Source organism: Antechinus flavipes, chromosome 1, assembly GCF_016432865.1.
Source record: "Antechinus flavipes isolate AdamAnt ecotype Samford, QLD, Australia chromosome 1, AdamAnt_v2, whole genome shotgun sequence".
Classification (NCBI taxonomy): domain Eukaryota; kingdom Metazoa; phylum Chordata; class Mammalia; order Dasyuromorphia; family Dasyuridae; genus Antechinus; species Antechinus flavipes.
Genome location: NC_067398.1, coordinates 582,807,267 through 582,828,326, shown reverse-complemented (window position 1 = coordinate 582,828,326; position 21,060 = coordinate 582,807,267). Strand labels below are relative to the sequence as shown.

General features: G+C 37.1%; 1 protein-coding gene across 1 annotated transcript in view; it reads right to left on the bottom strand.

Annotated features, from left to right (window-relative positions):
* Positions 1-21,060, bottom strand: part of MATN2 (matrilin 2) — a 217,176-nt gene that overhangs the window by 13,250 nt on the left and 182,866 nt on the right. Inside the window, exons 11-15 of the mRNA XM_051974444.1 lie at positions 17,919-18,041; positions 7,705-7,827; positions 6,679-6,801; positions 5,061-5,183; positions 2,959-3,372 (exon numbers count right to left, since the gene is read on the bottom strand). Of these exons, the coding sequence (XP_051830404.1) occupies positions 2,959-3,372; positions 5,061-5,183; positions 6,679-6,801; positions 7,705-7,827; positions 17,919-18,041 (906 nt within the window). The remainder of the gene's footprint in view (positions 1-2,958; positions 3,373-5,060; positions 5,184-6,678; positions 6,802-7,704; positions 7,828-17,918; positions 18,042-21,060) is intronic.

The window sequence follows — 21,060 nt, the reverse complement described above, 5'->3', positions numbered from 1 at the left end:
TAGAAGGATGACTACAGAGAATTGGGAACAAAGTGAGAGGACAAGAGGTTGAGGCTGATTGTAGACAGCTTTCTTAGGGGTTTAGCCACAAAAGGGAGAAGAGATGTGGAAGGAGAGAAACAAGAATATATGGATCAAGTGAAAGTTTTTTTGAGGATGACAGAGACATGTACTAGAAAAGTAGTCAGTGGGCAGGGAGAGATTGAAGAGGCATAAGAGAGTAGGGAAGACAGAGGCTGCTGGAGAAGATGGGATCGAATGGGATCCCTTGTGCATGTAGAAGAGTGGGTCTTGGCAAAACCACATTTTCATAGAAGACAGAGGTGAAGAAGAAAAAAGTAGTGAAAGGTATTTGAGTAATGTGTGATGAGGAGAGGGGAGAAGAGGAGCTTGCAGCAACTGGCTTCCATTTTTAAAAATATGAGGTAAAATTCTCAACAGAGAGGGGGAATTGGGAGAACTGTAGGAGATTTATGAAGGATGAAAAGATTTGCAAAAGCCACCATGGTGAGTGGGATAGTGAATCAATCAGAAAGAGATATAAAAGGATTGCCTGATGTGGTGTGACTTGGAAGAGTACAGAGGGACAATTACCTCCTTATTCTTAGATACTTCATTTTTCTTAATATAGCCCAAGACTTCACTAGCTTTCTTGGTTGCTATGTCCCATTGCTAGTTTCTATGAAACTTTTAGTATCCAGACTTCTTTAAAATGAACTTTGATTGTGGGATCCATTTCCAACTTTAAACTTATCACTATTAAATTTTATCCCATTAAGTTCAAACTACTGATCTGGCCTATTGAGGTTTTTTGAACTCTATCTTTTTTATCCCAGTTTGTTAGTGATCCAGCTTATTGTCATCTGACCCTTTGGCAAACATATTACTTATGCTTTTATCCAACCGCCTGAAAACTATTAAGCCTCACAGGGCTAAGCATAGATCCCAGGGTAGCCACTAGAGACTTCCTTCCACTTCCAAGGTGATTCTGAACCATTAAAAACTCCTCTTTGGTTTCACTCATGAAACCACATAATTGCACCATAGTCTAGTCCACACACTATCGTATTTTCCATAAGAACAGCATGAGAAACTTTGCCAAATACTTAACTAAAATCTAAGTGAATTACATCTATAGCATCCTATAAGCTATCTGTGTAAAGACTCTCTTAAAAAAGGAAACACCTTTATTCTGGAATGACCAGTTCTTGATGAAGCCATGCTGGCTCTTTGTGATTATGGCTTCCTTTTCTAGATGCACATTATCCATTCTAGAATGCTTCCAGGAATTGAAGTTAAACACTAAGTTGTCTTATACACATAAGAAAATACAACTCATAATGGGTCCTTTCCCCCAGACATGTATCTATATATTGAAAAGCTACTATTATTAATCTTAGTAAGCTCAGATTTCCATAGGTACCTTTGGAAAGAATTAGTAATTAGATTAAGTCGAGAAAAGAGTGTCTTCTCTTTTGGGTTTCACTTTTACTTTTGTGAGAAGAAGGTAACCTCTACCTCACTTGCTTGCTATTTAATATAAAATATCACACTGTTATTTGAAAGCTTCTAGGGCTGGGTTTAGGTTAACTGGGTTAACAAGACTGAATTAGCTTTCTCTCCAAAAATTTTATTGTTAAAAAATTTAAATTTAATTTATAATAATAATAATTTAATAATAAACAAATAACATTTATTTATTATTAAATTAAACAATCAAATTAATTAAATTAAAATAAATTAAATAAAGATAATAAATAAAATTTTATTATAATAATAATAATAAAATAAAAATTTAAATTAAAAAAATTTTTAACGTCAACTACTCACTCCTCCTAACCTAAATTATTTAGGATTAGTTATTACTTTCATGGTATCTATACCATAGGCGTTAGAGCTAAAAGGGACTGCATAGGTAATTGAATCTAACTCCTCTTTTTATAGAAACTGAGACCCAGAGAACCTATGTGATTTGGTCTTCTGACTGCCTCTTCAATATACACAAAGCTTTCTAGAAGAGTACACAATAATGTATCCCGTAATGAAAACCATTAGAGAAGGTTAGAATTTCCATCCCCGGCCAGACATTTGGTTCAGGAAATCCCATGGAGAACACACTGCAGCTGGTAAAGATTAGTACATGATTATTCACATCCAGGAGAATGAAACATCTCTGAGGAAAGGACCTTATTTTGCTTTTGTTTTGTATTTCCAGCACCTAGCACTGAGTCTGGCACACAGCATGGCTTAATCAATGTATGTTTAGTTGCATTGTTGAACTGATTTTATTATTAACTGACATTATTATTAACTTCCTGAAAGGGTTTCTTGCAAGAATGAGGATTTGGAGGCACTCTTGGTGAATGGACTCTCTAAGGCCACTAGGAGGCAGGACAATAAGGTTTTAGGGTGATTGTACAAGACTTTTTTTTTAGTTTTTAGTTTTTTTTTTTTTTTTTTTTAGCTACTGTACAGGCTCCCTCTGGCCCTGTGTTTGATTTATGAGAGGTACTGGGTGTAGGACAGACTTGGGGGTCAGGAGGCCCGAGGCCTCACAGAGCACATATAAAACTGATACAGATTATATCCCAAGTGCTATATAACTCTCTGTTGGTTTATCAATCCTATTAGAATATAAACTTCATGAGGGCAGGATCCATTTCTTATAAAACTTTCTATCTTCTCTAGGGTCTAGCACTGCATCCAATACCCAGTCAGCATTTAATAAATCATTTGTTGAATGAATGAAACTTCATTCACCAGTTGTGTAATCAGGCTCATTCTATTAAATAGAGATAACAATGATTAAATTACCTACTTTGCTGATGAATAAGAGACCTTCAAAGGGCTATAGAAATTATTGGCTGCTGTCATTGATAACTTGGAGGAATTGCTGATGTGATTGTTAATACCCTTGGGGGAATATAAATAACATATAATCCAATAATCCAAGATTACCATTCTGCTGGGCTCTGTTCGCCCATTCAGAGACATCATCTTGGGCTCGCCCATCCGTGAACACAATGGCTACTCGGGGCACTCTTGCTGACGGTGGCCTGGCTCCTTCCCCTTCTGTAAAACTTTTCTCAAACATCTGCTTCAGGGCCAAGCCAGTCATGGAGCCTTTGCCCATGTACTTCATGTGGGCCACAGCCTTTTTCATGTCTCTGGCTGTGTGGAAGTCCCTCAGGGTGAACTCTGTGCGAACCTGGGTTGAATATTGCAGCAGCCCCACTCGAGCTGCTTTGGGGGAGATCTCGAGGGATTCTAAGATGCCTGTGACAAAATGCTTCACAATCTCAAAGTTCTCCTCTCCGAGACTTTTGGATCCGTCAATCACAAATACCAGGTCGATGGGGCCTTCAGTGCATTCTGTAAGATAGAAAATGGGGAGAATTAAAGCAAACAGAGCTTCATCAATCTCTAGAAATATACACAAACACGATCACCTAATAATAGGAGGCAAAGCATCTTGATAATTAATTCCGACTCTTAACTATTTTCTTTCACCCAGGACGTTGCCCAGCTTCAAAAACAAGTGCTCTTTACCTCCTTTTTTGGAATCTTTGTCCTCCTTCAAAGCTCAGCTGCAGTTCTATTGAAGCCTTTTCTGTTCACTCCAGGTTCTAGTGCCTTCTTCCCCCTCCTGATATTTATATTTATTTTGATTTTTTTTTGTATATCTATTTACATCTGTACACATTTTTCCTGCTTGAATATAAGTTCCTGGAGTCAGGGACTGAGGGTTGAGGTTTTTTGTCTTTGTATTCTCTAGCCTGGCATCTAGCTGCTTAACTTGAGTTTTATTTTCGAAAGTTAATGTAAGAGATTGACACAAATGCCTACGCTTACAAAGGCTTCTTGTAATTTAGAGGGTAGTATAGTAACTTCAACCAACTCAATTTAATAGGATCACTTATTTAGAACCAGATGAGAGCTCAGAGGTCATTTAGTCCCTAATTTTTCCAAGGAGGAAATTCAAGGCCAGAAAAATTAAAGTGCCCAATGTCACCCAGGTAAGGCAGGACAAGGACTGGATTGGAGCCCGGCTTTCCCCTATAATTCATTGTCCCCCTTCATGAGCCTCATTTCAAATACAGCTAGATCCTGTGGAATCATCTATTTCATATATCAAGTGCATCTTCATTTGATGGCAGAGTACAGACAGAAATAAAAACAAAACAAAACACTGGGTTTGGAGTTAGTAGAACCAGGTTTGATTGAATCTTGGCTCTTTACTTTGACAAGTTTTGTGATTCTAAGTCACTTTAGTTTCCTCATCTGTACATAGGTAATGATATTTTTACTCTCAATCTCACAAATTTGTTTTGGGGAAACATCAAGTTTCATACAAATGAGTTATTTTTATTTATTTGTAATGTAACATGGTTTCTATGAGAAACCTTCATATATCTCTATATACTAGAATATATATACTATATATTGTATATATGTGCTATATATACTAGCAATAATTTTTGATGGTGATAGACAAAACACACACAACACACACACACACACACACACACACACACACACACACACACACACCCCTCAGTTTGAATTCTTCATATGCAGAAGTTCACAAAGTGAAGCATTTCTGTGATTCCAGAAAGAAGATTCTAGCCCAGGTCTAGCTTCCAACATCTTCACATAAAAAGTGAAGAGACTTCAGGGAAAGAATTGAACAGAGACCATTTTCTTTGGCAATAAGGATGTTTGTTTTCAGGCTCAGGAAAGAATGACAGTTATACTCACTGGTTCCTGGCTTTTAAAGGGAGTTCTTTTTACTTATTTTCCTTAGAAATTTTCTCAACAACGATTCCTAAGTAAATGGGTTTGGCTTTTAATTCAGACAAATTTTCAGAAATTCACTTTTTTGCTTATTCATTGTGGTGGAGGATAGGGATGGGAAGAAGAAAAAAGCGGTTAGGGATTCATTCATTCTAATAACACTCAGGAAAGCAACTACTCTCAGCCATATCAAGGTATGGAGCCAAGCTCTCATCACTTCTGCTCTCAGCCCCTCCAAGGAGGTGAGCCAAGCTCCCATCACTTACTTCTGCACCGTTTCCCATCTTCTGCCAGAACATATCCCTCTGAGCATTTGCAGATGTAGGAGTTGCCATCATTAACACAAGTGTGTTCACAGCCGTGATTGGTGGATTTGCAGACATCCTCTCCTGAGAATTATGGAAAGAGTTAACATAATTCTGCCAAGGCAGCACAACAAGACCTTAATAGCCCTCTAATGAAGGATTAAAGAAGTGTTTTCTTAGATACACTGAACCTCCTTTGGGGTGAAGAAGGAAGAGTTCTGTTTGAGGATTTAGAAGGCTTGGGATGGGCTTCTGGCTCTTCCACCTAGTCCCTCCCTCCCTCCCTCCTTCTCTCCTTCCTTCCTTCCTTCCTTCCTTCCTTCTTCCCTTTCTTCCTTTTTTCTTCCTTCCTTCCTTCCTTTCTTCCTTCCTCCCTTCCTTCCTTCCTCCCTCCCTCCTTCCCTCCCTCCCTCTCTCTCTCCCTTCCTTCCTTCCTTCCTTCATTCCTTCTTTCCTTCCTTCCTTCCTTCCTTCCTTCCTTCCTTCCTTCCTTCCTTCCTTCCTTCCTTCTCCTTCTCTCTCTCTCTTTCTCTCTCTCCCTGTCTCTGTCTCTATCTCTCTCTCTGTCTCTGTGTGTCTCTCTCTCCTTCTCTCTTTTCATATATATACACACATATGTATATGGTATATATAGTATACATATAGTGTGTATGTATATATATATATATATATATATATATATATTATATATATATATATATATATATATATAATATATATATATATATATATATAATGGAGATAATACCCATACCACCTGCCTTACAGGGGTGCAAAAAAAAGAACTTTGCAAATTGTAAGATTCTATATGTATTATTATTAATATTTTTGAAGGTTCCAGATCTTCAATAAAAGTAGAGCCCTTTGTGATTCTAAGTTCTGAGATCATCATCATCAACATCTTCTTTTATATGTTCCTTTGAGGCTTAGCTTACATTCTTTCTCCTTTGCTATTCTTGAAGCTATTCTTGCATTTATTCTGGATAAAGCTAAGTAAGGCAGTGGGGATCCTGCTTGTACTTGGAGGGAGGAAGACCTGAGTTCAAATTCTGCTTCAGATAGCAATCAAGTGGCTGATCCTCACCTTTCTCTGCCTCAGTTTCCTCATCTTCAAAATGAGGATAATATTAACACTTCCCTCCAGAGTTGTGGTGGGGCTCCAATGAGATAATATTTATAATATTCTTCATAAATCCTAGTTATTATCATTGTTCTTTCATGTCCAACTCTGACTGGCATTTTTCTTCATGAGATTAAAGGGTGTTTTCTTAAGGGTAGGGCTTTATTGTTTTTGCTTTTGTATCGCCCACACTTAAAGGGGAAGAATGAATGTCATTGTGCCTAGAGAGCTGAGGATTCAAGTGTAAACTCTGACCCACATTGTCTCAGAGGTTTCTAGGTAACTCTCTCATACTCCTTTAATTTGTAGAGAAGGAGCACATTGGAGGAGGGAGTTTCCTCATCTGGGAGTTCCTTATCCTATTGTCAAGTCCAGTCCCTATCCCTAGCACAGTGCACAGTCAAACACATAGTAAGTGCTTAATACATGTTTGTTGAATTGGATTTAAAGCAAACTTACTTTTGCAGTTTTTCCCATCTTCTAGAAGTGCATACCCTTCAAAACAGAGGCACATGTAAGACTCTCCTCTGCTCACACAGGAATGCTCACAGCCATGGTGTCCCAGAGCACACGGGTCCAACACTGAGTTTCCATGTGGTTCCAAGGGCACAAATAGGAAAAATATGACACTCATTAACAATTATCCTCCCATTAACAATGCACATGAATTAGACAAATATTACGTGTTATTTTCCATTAAAATATGCTTTTGAACATGAAGGCAACTTTGGATGTCTTTTTCTCTTAGCAATTTTGGGATGAAATTCTATTGACATTTCAAAAATGTCATGGTTATTTAAGCCATAGCACAGGTTTCAAAGCAATTTTTCATTTCTTATCTGCTTTGATAATAATGATTTCTATTGTTGTTTAGCTGTGTCTGAGTCTTCATCAACCCATTTGGGTGTTCGCCATTTCCTTCCCCAGCTCATTTTACAGATAAGGCAGGTGAAGTGCATTGTTGAAGGTCACAGAAGTTAGTAAGTGTCTGAGGCTAGCGTTAAACTCACTTGAAATCTGGGCACTTTATTTCCTATGCCATCTAGTTACTAATTAATAAGGATACCACCCATTTAACTGGTGTCTAGCAATTAACAACCATTTCCCCAAAACAACCTGGGGAAAACAATCAGAATAAACATTAGCCCCATTTTACAGATGAGAAAACTTAAAATTCAAAATAGATGAACACATTTGTGGGTTTAAAGCTTGATTTCTGGTGTTCAGTTATCACATCTAGTGCGTTCCCTACAATATACCATGCTGCCTTTCTAAGGGGATTTTGTTACCAATGGAACAAATTGAAGTACTATGATAAAGACCCAAGGAAGGCATTTCAGCAAGGGCTAGATTGTGACCTAATTGTCTCATACAACACAGTTCCACTTTTATCCTAACGAGTGCCTCTTTGAGTAATCAACTGAGATGAAATTCAGGATCTCTATTTTTATATAGTCATTCAAGCTAGAAACCACACGAACATACCTCTGCAGGTTTTCCCATCATCTCGGAGAGTGTAACCTTCATAGCAGCGGCACTCGTAAGAATCCTCAAGGCTTACACAGGTATGTTCACAGTCATGGTCTCCCAGAGCACAGGAGTCCAGTCCTGAGGTTCCATTTAAAATTATGCAAACAGAGAATAAAATATTTCACACATTAGCAATTTATCCCCTTTTAGCAACTGCACATAGAACAACAGTTGATTTTTACATGGCTCCTTAAAGCTTACAAGGTAGCTCATATACTTTTTTTGTTGTTCATTTGTTTTTCAATTGTGACTGACTCTTCATGATCCCCATTTGGATTTTTTTGGGACAACAACACTGGAGTGATTTGCCATTTCCTTCTCCAGCTCATTTTACAGATGAGAAAACTAAGATAAATAGAGTTAAGTGACTTGCCCAAGATCATACAACTAAGAAGTATCTAAGGCTGTATCTGAACTCAGGGTTTCCTGATTCCAGATCCTATTTTCACTGCCCTACACATTCCCTCCCTTATAATGCTAAGAGAGAGCTACTACAGGTGCTAAACTCATTTTACAGATAAAGAAAAAGCTCAGAGAATTTTAATGATTGGATGAGTTAGACAAGTGGTTTATAATATTTTCTACTAAAACATGCTTGGGAACGTGAAGGAAAATGTGGATTTCTTCTAGTAAGTAGCTTTGGGACTTGATGCTTCATAGATTTTTTTGAGAAGGAGAAGTGGTATATATATTGCCACCACATCATAAGATGGATTCAGGACCAAATTCTCAGATCTAGTCTGCATGCAATAATGATAACATCTTATACCAGAGCATTACAATTAACTAGATATTCTGCAGATCACAATCCACTGAGGCAGATAATGAAAAGGCTTTCCCTTTTATAAATTCTCAATTTACATGTGGGGAAACTGAGGCTCAGAGAAATTATTAAATGACTTACCCTTAAGCACATAGCGAATAAGTGGCTCATTGGATAGAGTTCTGGAGTTGGAGTCTAGAAGACCTGAGTTTAAATCTTGTTTGTGAAGCTATGAGATAATACTTGGTTTCTGGTCTTTAAATATCCCATCTAGTGCTTTCCCCACTATACCATGCTAAAGGGTTTTGTTGCCAATGGGACAGATTGAGGTGCAATGATAAAGACCTAAGGAAGGCATTTCAGCAAGGGCTAGATTGTGACCTAATTGTCTCATGCCACACAAAGCTCTCTGAACTTCAGTTTCTCACCATTAAAATGAGAAAAGTTGGACTAAATGACCTTTAAGATTCCTCCAGAATCTTATATCTATAATATCTATAATATATAATATGTAATATAATTATATTATATAACATTGTTATTATATTATTTTATATATTATGTATAATATAATATATACATCTAGATATATATTATGGATATAATCTATATTTATATCTATATCTATAATACTTTGACTCTGCACTCAGTTTCCTACTTGTTTATGCATAATAATATCTATAATCTTCCCCTCTTTTTTGTTGTTTTATTCTTTATTATTCACATCAGTTCCCTTGGGTGATGAAACTCCATCATGACATATTGGTGACTTCTCTGCCACTTAGTCTTGGAGGTTACCTAGGAGTTCTTGAGCCTCTTTCTATGTGTCACAGGTGGGACCTGAACAAAAGCCTTCATGACTGAGCTAACTCCAGCCCTTATAATACATTGGCCCTGGTATGTACACATGTGGGCAGCTAGATGGCACAGTGGACAGACTCAGGGCCTGGAGTCAGGGAAACTGGAATTCAAATCTGCCCTCAGATATTTATTATTAGCTGTATGATCCTGGTCAAGTTATTCAATTCTGTTTGCCTTAGTTTCCTTATCTATAAAATGAGCTGTAGAAGGAAATGGCAAACCACTATAATATCTTTGCCAAAAAAAACTCCAAATGGGATTATGGACTAATGAGGTCATAACTAAAAATGTGTGTATGTATGTGTATGTAAGATTGTATATATCTATCTGAAGTTCTATTTTAATGCCTCATTGTAATCCTTTAAGGTAGATGGTCCAATCCCAACTCAGACATTAGCTATGTGGCCCGGGGAAAGTAATTCAACCTCAGTTTGTCTCAACTTCCTCAATAGGAAAGTAGGGTTACTATCACATACCTTCCAGAGTTGTTGTGAAGAACAAGTGAGATAATACTGTAAAGCACTTAACACAGTGCCTGGTATATAAGAGATGCTTGATAAATTCTTAATCTTTCCCTCTTCCTTCAAAGGCTTCTGGGAATGGGCTGGAGCCAGCTCATACCAAAATTCAGCAAATGCTATAAATTGGGGCTTGGTTTATTTTTTTTTTTTGTTAACTATCTAGACTTAAGAAAGTGATGGGGAAAATGTTAATAATGCAGATGAAATTTAAAAGTGTGTGCACGACACTCCCCCTCCCTTAGAAAGCTAGTTGTTAAACATTTACCAACATATCACTGATGAAGCCAATTTGGAAAAAACTCCTTTATCTATTTTCTGAAGACCAGTCTTTGTAAGACCAGAGAGATTCATCACTAGGTTGGCCACATAAAGACTATCTTTTCCTTCCTTCCTTCTTTTCTTCCTTCCTTCCTTTCTCCTTCCCTTCCTCTTTCCCTCCCTCCCTTCCTCTCTTCCTTTCTCTCTCTCTCCCTTCCTCTTTCCCTCCTTCCCTTCTTCTTTCCTTCAATCCCTCCCTTCTTCTTTCCCTCCCTCCCTTCTTTCCCTCACTCCCTCCCTTCCTCTTTCCCTCCTTCCCTTCCTCCCTTCTTCTTTCCCTCTCTCTCCCTTCCTTCCTCTCTTCCTGTCTCTCTCCTATCCTCCCTTCCTTTCTCCCTCCCTCCTTTTCTTTCTTTCTTTCTTTCTTTCTTCTTTTCTTCCTTATCTTCCATTTTTTCATTTAGTATAATTATGTTACTTGCTTTGGCTCTCATAGCTAATCAGTGTCTGAGGCTGGATTTGAACTCAGGTCTTCTTGACTCCAAAATTGATGCTCTATCCACTGAGCCACCTTACTGTTCACACAAAGACTTTCTTTGGCCACAATAGCTCTTGAACATCAACTACCACACCACAGAAAGGTTGTCAGTTATCTCTTTGGGAGGTGTGGTCCAAACTGGCAAAAATCTTGGACTGTGCAAGTATTGATGAAGATGCCTTGTGTGTTCCTCTAGATAAGATCTGAAAGTGATCAGGAGGAGATGATCTTGACTGGCTCTAGCCTTTCATCTTGGATCTTCACTGGAATTAATCAATTTTTTTTTCCTTTTGCTTTTAGACTACAGTGTTGACAGACAGACAGCTTTCCTGAAGATTTTCCAATCTTCAGTGGGAAGCTTCCAACTGTTTTCTTTTTTCCCCCATTACATAAGCAGGGCTCAACTCCACCGTAGTTTGTTGCAGGCCAACTGTACTGCTCATTCTTTGTCTTGGCAAAACAGAAATAAAAGCCAGCGCTACATGAGAGCTTCATGGAGTCTTCAGTAGGGATTTCAGCCAGTCTCTCTTGCTAAGAATCCAGTTTTTGGATTCTCTTGGGCTTTCAAATTAGTAGCAGTTTTTTTTTTTTTAAACAAGTCAGTAGAGCATTGTGGTATGGTTTTTAGCCTTCTAAAGTTGTTGAAATTTCTCATTTTCCCTTAATCTTAGTCCCTACATACAGTTCCATGTTTAAAATTAGTCAATTTCTAGAAGAGTCAATAGTTCTTCTAGAACTGAGTTTGCCTTAATTTGAGTTTCCCAGAATCTAAATAATTTTCAAATGTAAATTCACTAATTTATTTGTTGATAACATCTTACTTTCCTCTGTCTCTTCTCCTTTTATTTACTTTCTTCTTTTCCTTTTTGACTTTTCACTTTTTCCTCCCTTTTCTTCCTTCCTTTTCCCCTGTTTTTCCTTCTTTCTTTTTTTTCTTCCTTCCTTTCTTACCCTTTAAAAATAAATTTTAGTGATACCTTTTGTTTTTATATCAATCATTTTGGGAAATATTTCCAACATTGACTATTCCCACAATGACTTCAAATGATGGTTTATCATCTCTGCCAATTTGAAAGATATGAAGTAAAAATTCAAGATTGTTTTAATTCATACTTTTCTAATTATTAGTGATCTGGAATATTCTTTCATGTGACTGTTAATAATTACAATCCTTTTCAACAATTGTTTTTGATGTGTATATATATTAATTATATATATATGTTATCAGAGACATTTGATAGTAGGATATTTTTCCACTTGAATGCTCTTCTTATGTTAGGCATGTGAATTTTTTTGTGCAGAAACTTTTCAGTTTTGTGTAATCAAAGATATCTTTTTTATCTTTTATAGTTGTCTGGTTGAATAGTCATCAGTGTTGGAGGGGTTGGGGATAGGTACACAAGTGGATTGTTGGTGGAGCTATGAAAGAGTAAACCCTTTTGGAAAGCAGTTTGGAATTATACAAATAAAGTAACTAAAATGTCCATATCCATTGGCTTAGAAATTTCATTACCAGACTTATACTGTAAGGAGACAACTGATAAAAAACAAAGTCCCCATTTACATCAAAACACTTATAATAACACAACAAAGAATTGGAAACAAAGTAGATATGTCCACTGATGGGGAAATGGTTAAACAAATTGTGGTACATGAAGTTATAGAATATTATGCGCTGTGAGAAACAATGAATATGACAAATGCAGAGAAATATGAAATGATATGAAGTAAGCAGAGCCAAGAAAATAACATGTACAATTATAATAACATGCAAATGGAAAGATAAAAATGAATTGTTGCAAAATTGTAAAAAATAAACATGGCTCAAAAGAAGAGATATGAAAAAATCCTATTCCTTTTCAGAGATGGGAGGACCAGAAGTTTTACACAGGATATATATTTTCAGACTTAAAAAATGTATTATAATGATTTCTTTTCTTTTTCTTTTTTTTTCTTCTTAAAAAATTTGATAATATAAGATGACTCTTTGGGAAGGAGAAGAATTCTAGGGGAAATTATGATGATATAAAAACACAAAAGAAATAAGTAGAAACCAATTTTTTAAAAGATCTCTAGATACATTTGTATCCAGAAAATATAGTTTCCACTACTCATCTTGTAGTTCTCTATTACTCTCCAGAGCCTTCACACAAGGAATGCAGATGGATAGCTAATAGTTGAGTATGAGCCAAGGGGTTAAAGAGGGTGCAGAATTCAAATCCAGTAGAAAGAAGCAAAAGAAGCCACTTTGAACTTCTTAAGTTTCTCCTGGGAATTCAAAAAAAGGAAGAATGAAATCTCCTAGGAAGAAAACATTTCCTTTCTCAAAGGATGACTTCTTCCAAGTCTAATTTAAAAAATTTTTGTTTTAACAATTTAATTAAGCAATCTGGAATACAAGTGATTAGCAGTTTGATGATTTGGAAAAAGTTTCTGGATAGGAAACTTTCCTCTGGTCTATTAACCCAACCCAGAAAATGCTCCTAATGTCTGGATCAGGGTCTGATGACTCAGGCAGTCTGAGGCAGGGCAATAACTGTACTTAAAAATAATAGTCCCTTTCTAGTGATGACAGAATGCAAGGTGATGTCTAAGGTTCCACATAGGACAGCAGGAAAAGCAATCTTGCTCTTCAGAGAAAAAAAGGCACAGTATACATTGTGCTAAGAAGAGGGGAGTAGGGAGAAATGTAATTACATGATTTCATTATTTTTATTTTTTTACATAAATTTTTTATGTAAGTTATTATTTTTTTACATTAAATAATCAAAAGAGTCATTGCCTGCAAATCTATATCTTATCTTCAAAATGGGAGGGCTGGACTCAATGATCTCTCATGTCTCTTCTAAGCTTACATTCTACAAGGTTTTATGGATGACGATTTCAATGGGCATTTGACTTACTGCATTTTCCTTCAGGTTGGGTCATTCTTTGCTTCTCTAAGACCTGGCTCTAGCTTAAAAAGGCCAAGATCTCCCCTTTCATCCAGGGCCATTTCCAGTTATTTTAATCTGCATCTGGTTTACTGGACCCTGATGGCTCTGGAGAGCTTGCACAGCCCTCTCACACTTAAATCTAAATTCATTTTCATGTCATGACATGATCTCCCTGATGTCATGACCTTCTTTGAGAATGAAGGACAAACAGCAAGACCTGGCTACAGGGAGAATCCCAGTGCCTAGGAAAATGAAGGATTTCTTTTTTTTGCATTAAATGGTACAAATCAGAGAAAAGTACTATCTGCTCTCTCCTGTGCTGCATCTCTGCATTCAACCAGGAACAGGAAGTAAAAACCTTGAGGATAAAATAAGTCAATATTGAGCAAATAGGTGGAATGGCTAGCATTCTGTTGGAAATACAGAAGCAAATGATGGCAGTGGAGGTACATAATAATAGAAAGTTGGGCCCAGAAGGGACCTTATAGTCCTGTAGTCCAGCCTCTTCATTTGACAGATTGGGAAACTGAGGCCCAGAAAGGTCCACTGAATTTTGAAATGAATTGTGCTGAAGTAAATGTTAAGGGGAACACGTAATAATCCTGGGTCTCAAAACTGGATCTTGTGACTTTGGGGCCACTGCTCTTGCTGGCATTGAGGCAAATCCATGAAGAAACTCCATTCAACAATGTAAATAAACAGCTTGTCCACAACTTAATAGTATTAAGTTTAATACTTAATAGTATTAACTTTAATAGTATTAAAGGATGGCCCAAGGCATAAAAAAGAAACCTGCCTAGATTACATTACTAGTTTGGATCATACTTGGAACTTAAGTCCAAGTCTTTCTAACCCATTACTCCTCATTGCTACTCATTTTTTCCACTACACCATATTTAAATTGAATCCAGCCTCCAGCCCAGCATAGGTAAGGAAGAGAATAATTTTTCTGTTGCCTTCAGACTCCTCGCCAGGGTTCGCATAGCTCCTCTTTGAGGTCTTTCTTGGTCCTTAAAACAGAACTATTAACTCCCAGATCTCTCCTTTGCCTCCATAATTCATTAGATTTATCTATCTAACCATGTGACCCCAGCCCTTAATAAACTGTAACCTCCTGTGGAGGCCTGGGATGGTTTAACCCATAGCATTTAGCACAATCCTTTCCACACAGTAGGTGTTTAATACATCTTTACTGAGTTGAAGTGACTCAATTTGACTTTCCATTCTTCAATAATGTACCTGCTGGTTAGGGGAAAGAGAACCTCGTTGGGGGATACCCTTTAGATCATATGATGCAAGGCCACGTCTGTAGTCTGCCTTTGGAGAGGGTCAAGGGCACACCTATCTGCTTAGCTGGAACTGGCTCACTGCCCCCAACCCAGCAGGCTTTGTGAAATGGAGGTGAAGTCATGTCTGTCATTTGGCACAGGGAAGGGGAACATATACCCCAATCTCTTGTTAACTGTGGCTGAACTGAAACCCAGCATATTATTATTGGACAGAATGGTCACACTGAATCATCCTGGGGGAAGACAGAAAATCTTTTTTTTTTGTGGGAATCGTCTGGCTGAGTACACATAATAGGGTGAAGGGGCAGAGAATATCTCTGCCAATATCTCTGCCAATATAGCTATGTCATATCTTATTACTTCAAGGGTTTGAATATAAATTCAGCCATATACTCTATATGCATATATAAAATTTCAACTTTAATTCCTTTGATTGATTTTTACCGATGAGATCACATTATCCCAAGTAACAAATATACTCTGAATGGGAAAATAGGGAAGATAGAAAGTGTCATGATGTGTTTATGGATGTAGAATTCAAGCAGCATTTGCACAGACAGACATGTCCCAAGACATGGGAGCACAATGTGAGAAGGAGTTAGTTTGCCATTATTTTAGGAAGGCCCATGTGAACTTTAGAACTAAAGAAAAATTTAAAGAACTTTGAAGGAGGGAAAGAGCCATTGGGTGTTAGAATCAAGCTATTTGGATTCAGTAGCAACAGGAATATTTGGGGAGTTCTGATATCCAATCATAGACTGATTATTGGGTTTTCATTGGTTCATTTGTATTGAGTATAAGATATAGTAATTTCCCCATAGAGCATATTAAAGAAGGAAGCCCTAAGCCAGAGATGAGGTTCCTTGGTCAGTTCAGAGAATGGAGCTGATTCCTGGGAAGCTGAGGGTTTGAAGGCCCATGACATTCAGTAAACATCATTCATAACCTTCTTATCTTTTGCCAGACTTTTGAGGAAATCCCCATCTCCCCTGTGCTTTCTCTCCCTCTCCCAGTTCTTCATACCCAAAGTTGGCTGATGATTGAATTAAGTGGGGTCATTGTGAGGACAGAGAAAGTGAATAAAAAGGGCTTTGTGAAACTGCAGAAAGAAAAGGAGAAAAGCATGAAATTGGAAAATCTTGCCTAAAGAGTGTGGGAAGGAAGGCAGCTTGGGGACCAGCTGGTTGGCAAATTGAAGAGATATTCCTCAGGGCATAAAGATTTCTGAGGCTTGGCTGTATACAAATTCATATATAAAACAGAGGGCTGGCCAAAGAGGGCCCATATGAGAGCACACAGAGGGTTTCCACGTGGCTCTCTGGTGAGCTTGAATCTGGATATGTGTGATGACATGGCATGGAGTGATCAGAGCATGGAGGCTGTTTTCCATGGGCTTAATTTTGTAGTGAAGAATAGGCCGTTTGGTTGGCTGATGACCCAGAACTGCCATATAAAAGGTGCCAGTGGAAAAATTTGCTCTTTCTTTTTCTGCTAGCTATGAGGTGTCAGAATGTCTTTGAGTTCTGGAGGGCCAGTGGGAGGGTACCCTTCCTCCTATTGTGCTTGCCCCATGGCCCCCCAGGCAAGCTTATATTGGGGATAAAGTTGCTTTGGGGCATTCTTCCCTTTTGGTATAGGGTCCCTGTGAGCTTTGAAATTTCAAAGAATCAGAGATTTAGTGATAGGAATCCATACCAGTTTTTGCCAGCTGTGGAGTTCAGTGAACCAGCCCAGCTTTAAAGAGTGATCTACCTGAGGCAGCTAGATGGTGCAGTGGATAGAGCACCAGCCCTGAAGTCAGGAGGACCTGAGTTTAAATCTGGTCTCAGACACTTAACATTTCCTGGCCGTATGACCCTGGGCAAGTCACTTAACCCCAATTGCCTCAGCAAAAGAAAAAAAGAATGATCTACCTGATCCCCAATTTGGCAGTGGTTCAATCTGGTACTTGAGATACCATGTTCTACAGAAATGGAGCAACTCACCCCATAGCTATGCTGCACTTGGACATGAACTTGGTGGGGCAAATGCTTTGTAGCAACTACTTGAAAGCTCAGTCTGTTCTCCCAAAGAATGAAGGTAGAGGAAGGGAGAGTCTCATTTTGAGGGAAAATGTTTTTGTGTTTTTGTTCTTGATAGCTTCTCAGGAAATATCCTTTTGCAGCAACTAATTCATAATAACTTGTTAAAATAATAATGGGGGCACTAATCACTGGTTTAATTGATATTATAGGAGGGAAACTACTCATAACTATCTATTGATAACAGGAAAAATGATATGGGAGCTCAAGTCACTAACATTAGAATAATCACCTCAACCTCTCAGAATTACTCTTAGAATCTTTTTTTCCATGGCCAAACATAGTTATTTATTCATTTTTTTCTCTTATAAATAGCATTCAATTTCTGGGGAGGAAAAACTCTAGAATTTAAAAACTTCCTTATCTCATTACATCCCCCAATCTGTATATATTATTTACATCTCTCAAATAAAATATGTTATTAATCTTTTTGACATTCATTTCCCCTTCTCTTTTAAAATAAAAATTATGTACTAGCATAACCTAAGATAATAATCATTAATAACTACAAACTGAAGTAAGATTGGCACAGTTAGCTTATAAGTTCTTATAATGTGTTTCACATTTTACATCTATTTTTTTCTTCAAGCTTCTTGAATATAAAGTGGATATGACCCTCTCCCTATGACAACAAGGATCATATCTACTCCTAGAATCTTGAAGAGATGATGTAGTCACCCCCTGAAAAGTCAATATGCCAATGCAAAGACTTCCAGCTGTGTAACCCTGTCCTTTCCCCACTCCCATTTCCTCCAGGACTCTGAGGGGGAGCAGTGAGCTCTGGGAATCTGATCTGTTAGTAAAAATATAGGTTGGAAGAACTGAGTCCAAAGTTTTACTATACATATGTCAAAATATACATGCTTTAGTATGCGCACAGAAGGTTTAATTTCTTTTTAAGTAAGAATTACTGAAAACTTACTTTTGCAGGTTCTTCCATCACTCCTGAGTACATATCCCTCAGAGCACTGACAAAGAAAGGATTTGTCAGTATTTATGCAGGAATGTTCACAACCATGATCACTCAACAAGCAATAATCCACCCCTACAAAATAAAGAGCCAAGTAAGGATTCTGTGAAAATTGAGCAAAACAGTGATGGAAGGACATGCCTTGTTCAACTCAATTTAATTCAATGAACACTTATTAAGTAACTACAAAGTGAAAAACATTGTACTAGGGAGTAGGGCTCAATTCAGTTGCCCAGCATTCATGGTGCCAGACTACCTGGCCAGTCTCCTCTTATATTACTCCCCTCCTGTATTCTCTGCTCTAGATAAACAAGACTCTCTAGATCCTACAACAAAAATTGCAGAAGTTGGGAAGGACTTCAGGGGGTCTCTAATCCAACCTATAACAAAGTAAGAACCCCTTCTATAATCTGTTCAGCTTTTGCTTCAAGAACTCTGGGGAAAGGAAAGCCACTATCTCTTGAGGTAAACTATTCCATGTTTCTTTACAGTGAACCTAAATTAGGCTCTCTGGGACTTCTATCCTTTAGTCCTAATTCTGACCTCTGTAAAAAGAGGGAGAAAAGGAAGTAAATTGATTAAGTAGCTACTATGTACAATAACTATGATGCTTCACAAATATTTCCTCATTTCCCCTGTACAACAACCTTGAGAAGTAGGGTTTTATTTTTCTCCTCATTTTACAGATGAAGAAACTGAGGCAGGCAGCGTTAAGTGACTTGTTCAGTGATATACCACTAATAAGTGTCTGAGGCTGAATTTGAGCTCAGGGTCTTCCTAATCCAGTCCAGCTCTTTGTGCATTGTGGTACCATCTAGCTGCCCATTTAGTGGTCAAGCAGAAAAAAATCTAATCCCTTTTCTGCCTGACAGCTCTTGAGAATTTAAAGACAGCTACCATGTTTCCTCTAAGTTATCTCTTCTCTAGGAAAACCATCCCCATTTCCTTCACTTTTCTTCCATAGCATGGTTTCTAGTCCATTCACCATCTTAATTATCCAATTTGTTGATGATCTTTTTAAAAAGTGGTACCAAAAATACAATATTTTAGATGAAGTCTAGATAGGTAAAAATCCAATAATAGGACTATCACTTCTCTGGTTCTGGAGACCATATATATATATCCTTCTTCATTCAGCCTAAGATGGTGCTATCTTTTCTTTTCTTTTCTTTTTTTTTTTTGCCATTGGTTGTTTTGGTGACGAATCTCAGTGTTTCTGTTCTTGTTGTCCCTTGTGACTGCAATTCCTTCTCTTTTCTTCACGTGTGAAATTCTTATCCATTGTTTAAAGTCCAACTCACATGCTACCAAGTGAATGAGGCTGCCCTGGTCTCTCCATGGGTAGAAAATCATCCCCCTGGGATTTCACACAGCATTGGATTTTTGCACCTCACTAATGTATTTATCTTGTAATGTATATTATAGTTATCTAATCTGGGCCATTATCCCTCTACAAGACTCCATGACTATCCTTTTTCAATCTTGCCTCTCTCTTAGGAGCTAACACACACAATAAAGAAATGCTTCATAACCATAATAATTTGTTTTTCTCTAGTGCCACTTGTTACAAAAAAAGGACTTTTATTTTGGGGGAGAGTTGAAGAGTTAGGAGAGTTATGAGGCATGAGGGAATGGTTTAGTTATAGAGATACCAAAGAAAGGAAAGAAAAGAGCATCTATAAATCATTTTTAAAATACACAGAAGGGATACAGATGAATAGAGTAGTGTTGGAACTACAATGCTAAATTTAATATGTTTAAATGCCAAGAGATGAGATAGATGATTCTTTATTAGTCTTGTATAGTGCAGATTGGTCATTATGTTGATCATAATTCTTAAGTCTTCCAGTTGTTTTCTTTTACATTGTTGTAGTCATTATATAAATTGTTCTCATTTGTCTTACTTCTAAGAAACCACCATGTTTCTCTGAAGACATCTCTTTCATCATTTCCTGTAGCATAATTACATTCGATTCCCTTAATATGGCATATTTTGTTTAGCCATTTTCCATTTGATAGGTACTTATTTTGTTTCTGGCTTTCCAATAGAGCACCCGCAAAACAATTAAAAACAAATGCTGCCAAATTACAAATAATAAGCAAGGCCCCGAAGAAGAGGCATGAGAGGATATATCTTTTCCTTCCTTTGTAAAGTTAAGAGGGTTACTGGTACAGAAGATTGCATTTAGTGCCAGATTTTTTAATGTAATAATTTATTTTGCTGATTTTTTTTCTTTTTTCTTTAAAAGTTTTTTTTCTTGGGACAACTAGGTGACATAGTTGATAGAGCACCAGTCCTAGATTTAGGAGGACCTTAATTCAAATCTCACCTCAGATACTTATTAATCATGTGACTCTAAGTCACTTAACCCTGATTGTCTTCCAATTTTTTTTTTTTTTTTTTTTTTTTTGGTTATGCAGGATGACTTTCTGTGAGGGAGGAGGGAGAAGGGTGGAAGGAAAAATACAGATAATGTAAAAATTAAAGGTATAAATAAAAATCTATTTTAAAAGTGCTATTATAAATATTTTTGTACATGTGGATTTTTTCTTTCTTTGATCTCTTTGAGACTATACACCTAGTAATTGTATTATTGAGTCATAGGACTCAATACATGGTTTAGTGACTTTTGGAGTATAGTTCTAAATTTATTTTCAGAATAACTAGCCCTAAGTCATTTCACCAATAGTACTTTTGTGCATTTATTTTTCCACAATCCATCCAACAAGTATCATTTTCATTTTTGTTTGTTTGTTTTTATTCTTGGCCAATCTGATAGGCATGAGGTACAATCTTGAAATTGGTTTAATTTGCATTTCTTTTATCATTAGTTATTTGGAGCCTTTTATCATATAGTAGTTGATATCCTGTATTTCTTCTTTTGAGAACTGCCTGCTTATATCCTCTGATCATTTATTTGTTAAAGAATGCTCCTGGCATTGATTCCTTATATATATGGCATAACAGATCCCTATCAGAGAAATTTATTGCAAAGATTTTCATCTAATGAATTCTTGAATATGCTTTCTTACAATTTCATTTTTCAGAAAGGAACTATGAAAGGAACTGTTATTTTTTACCCACTGTAATTCT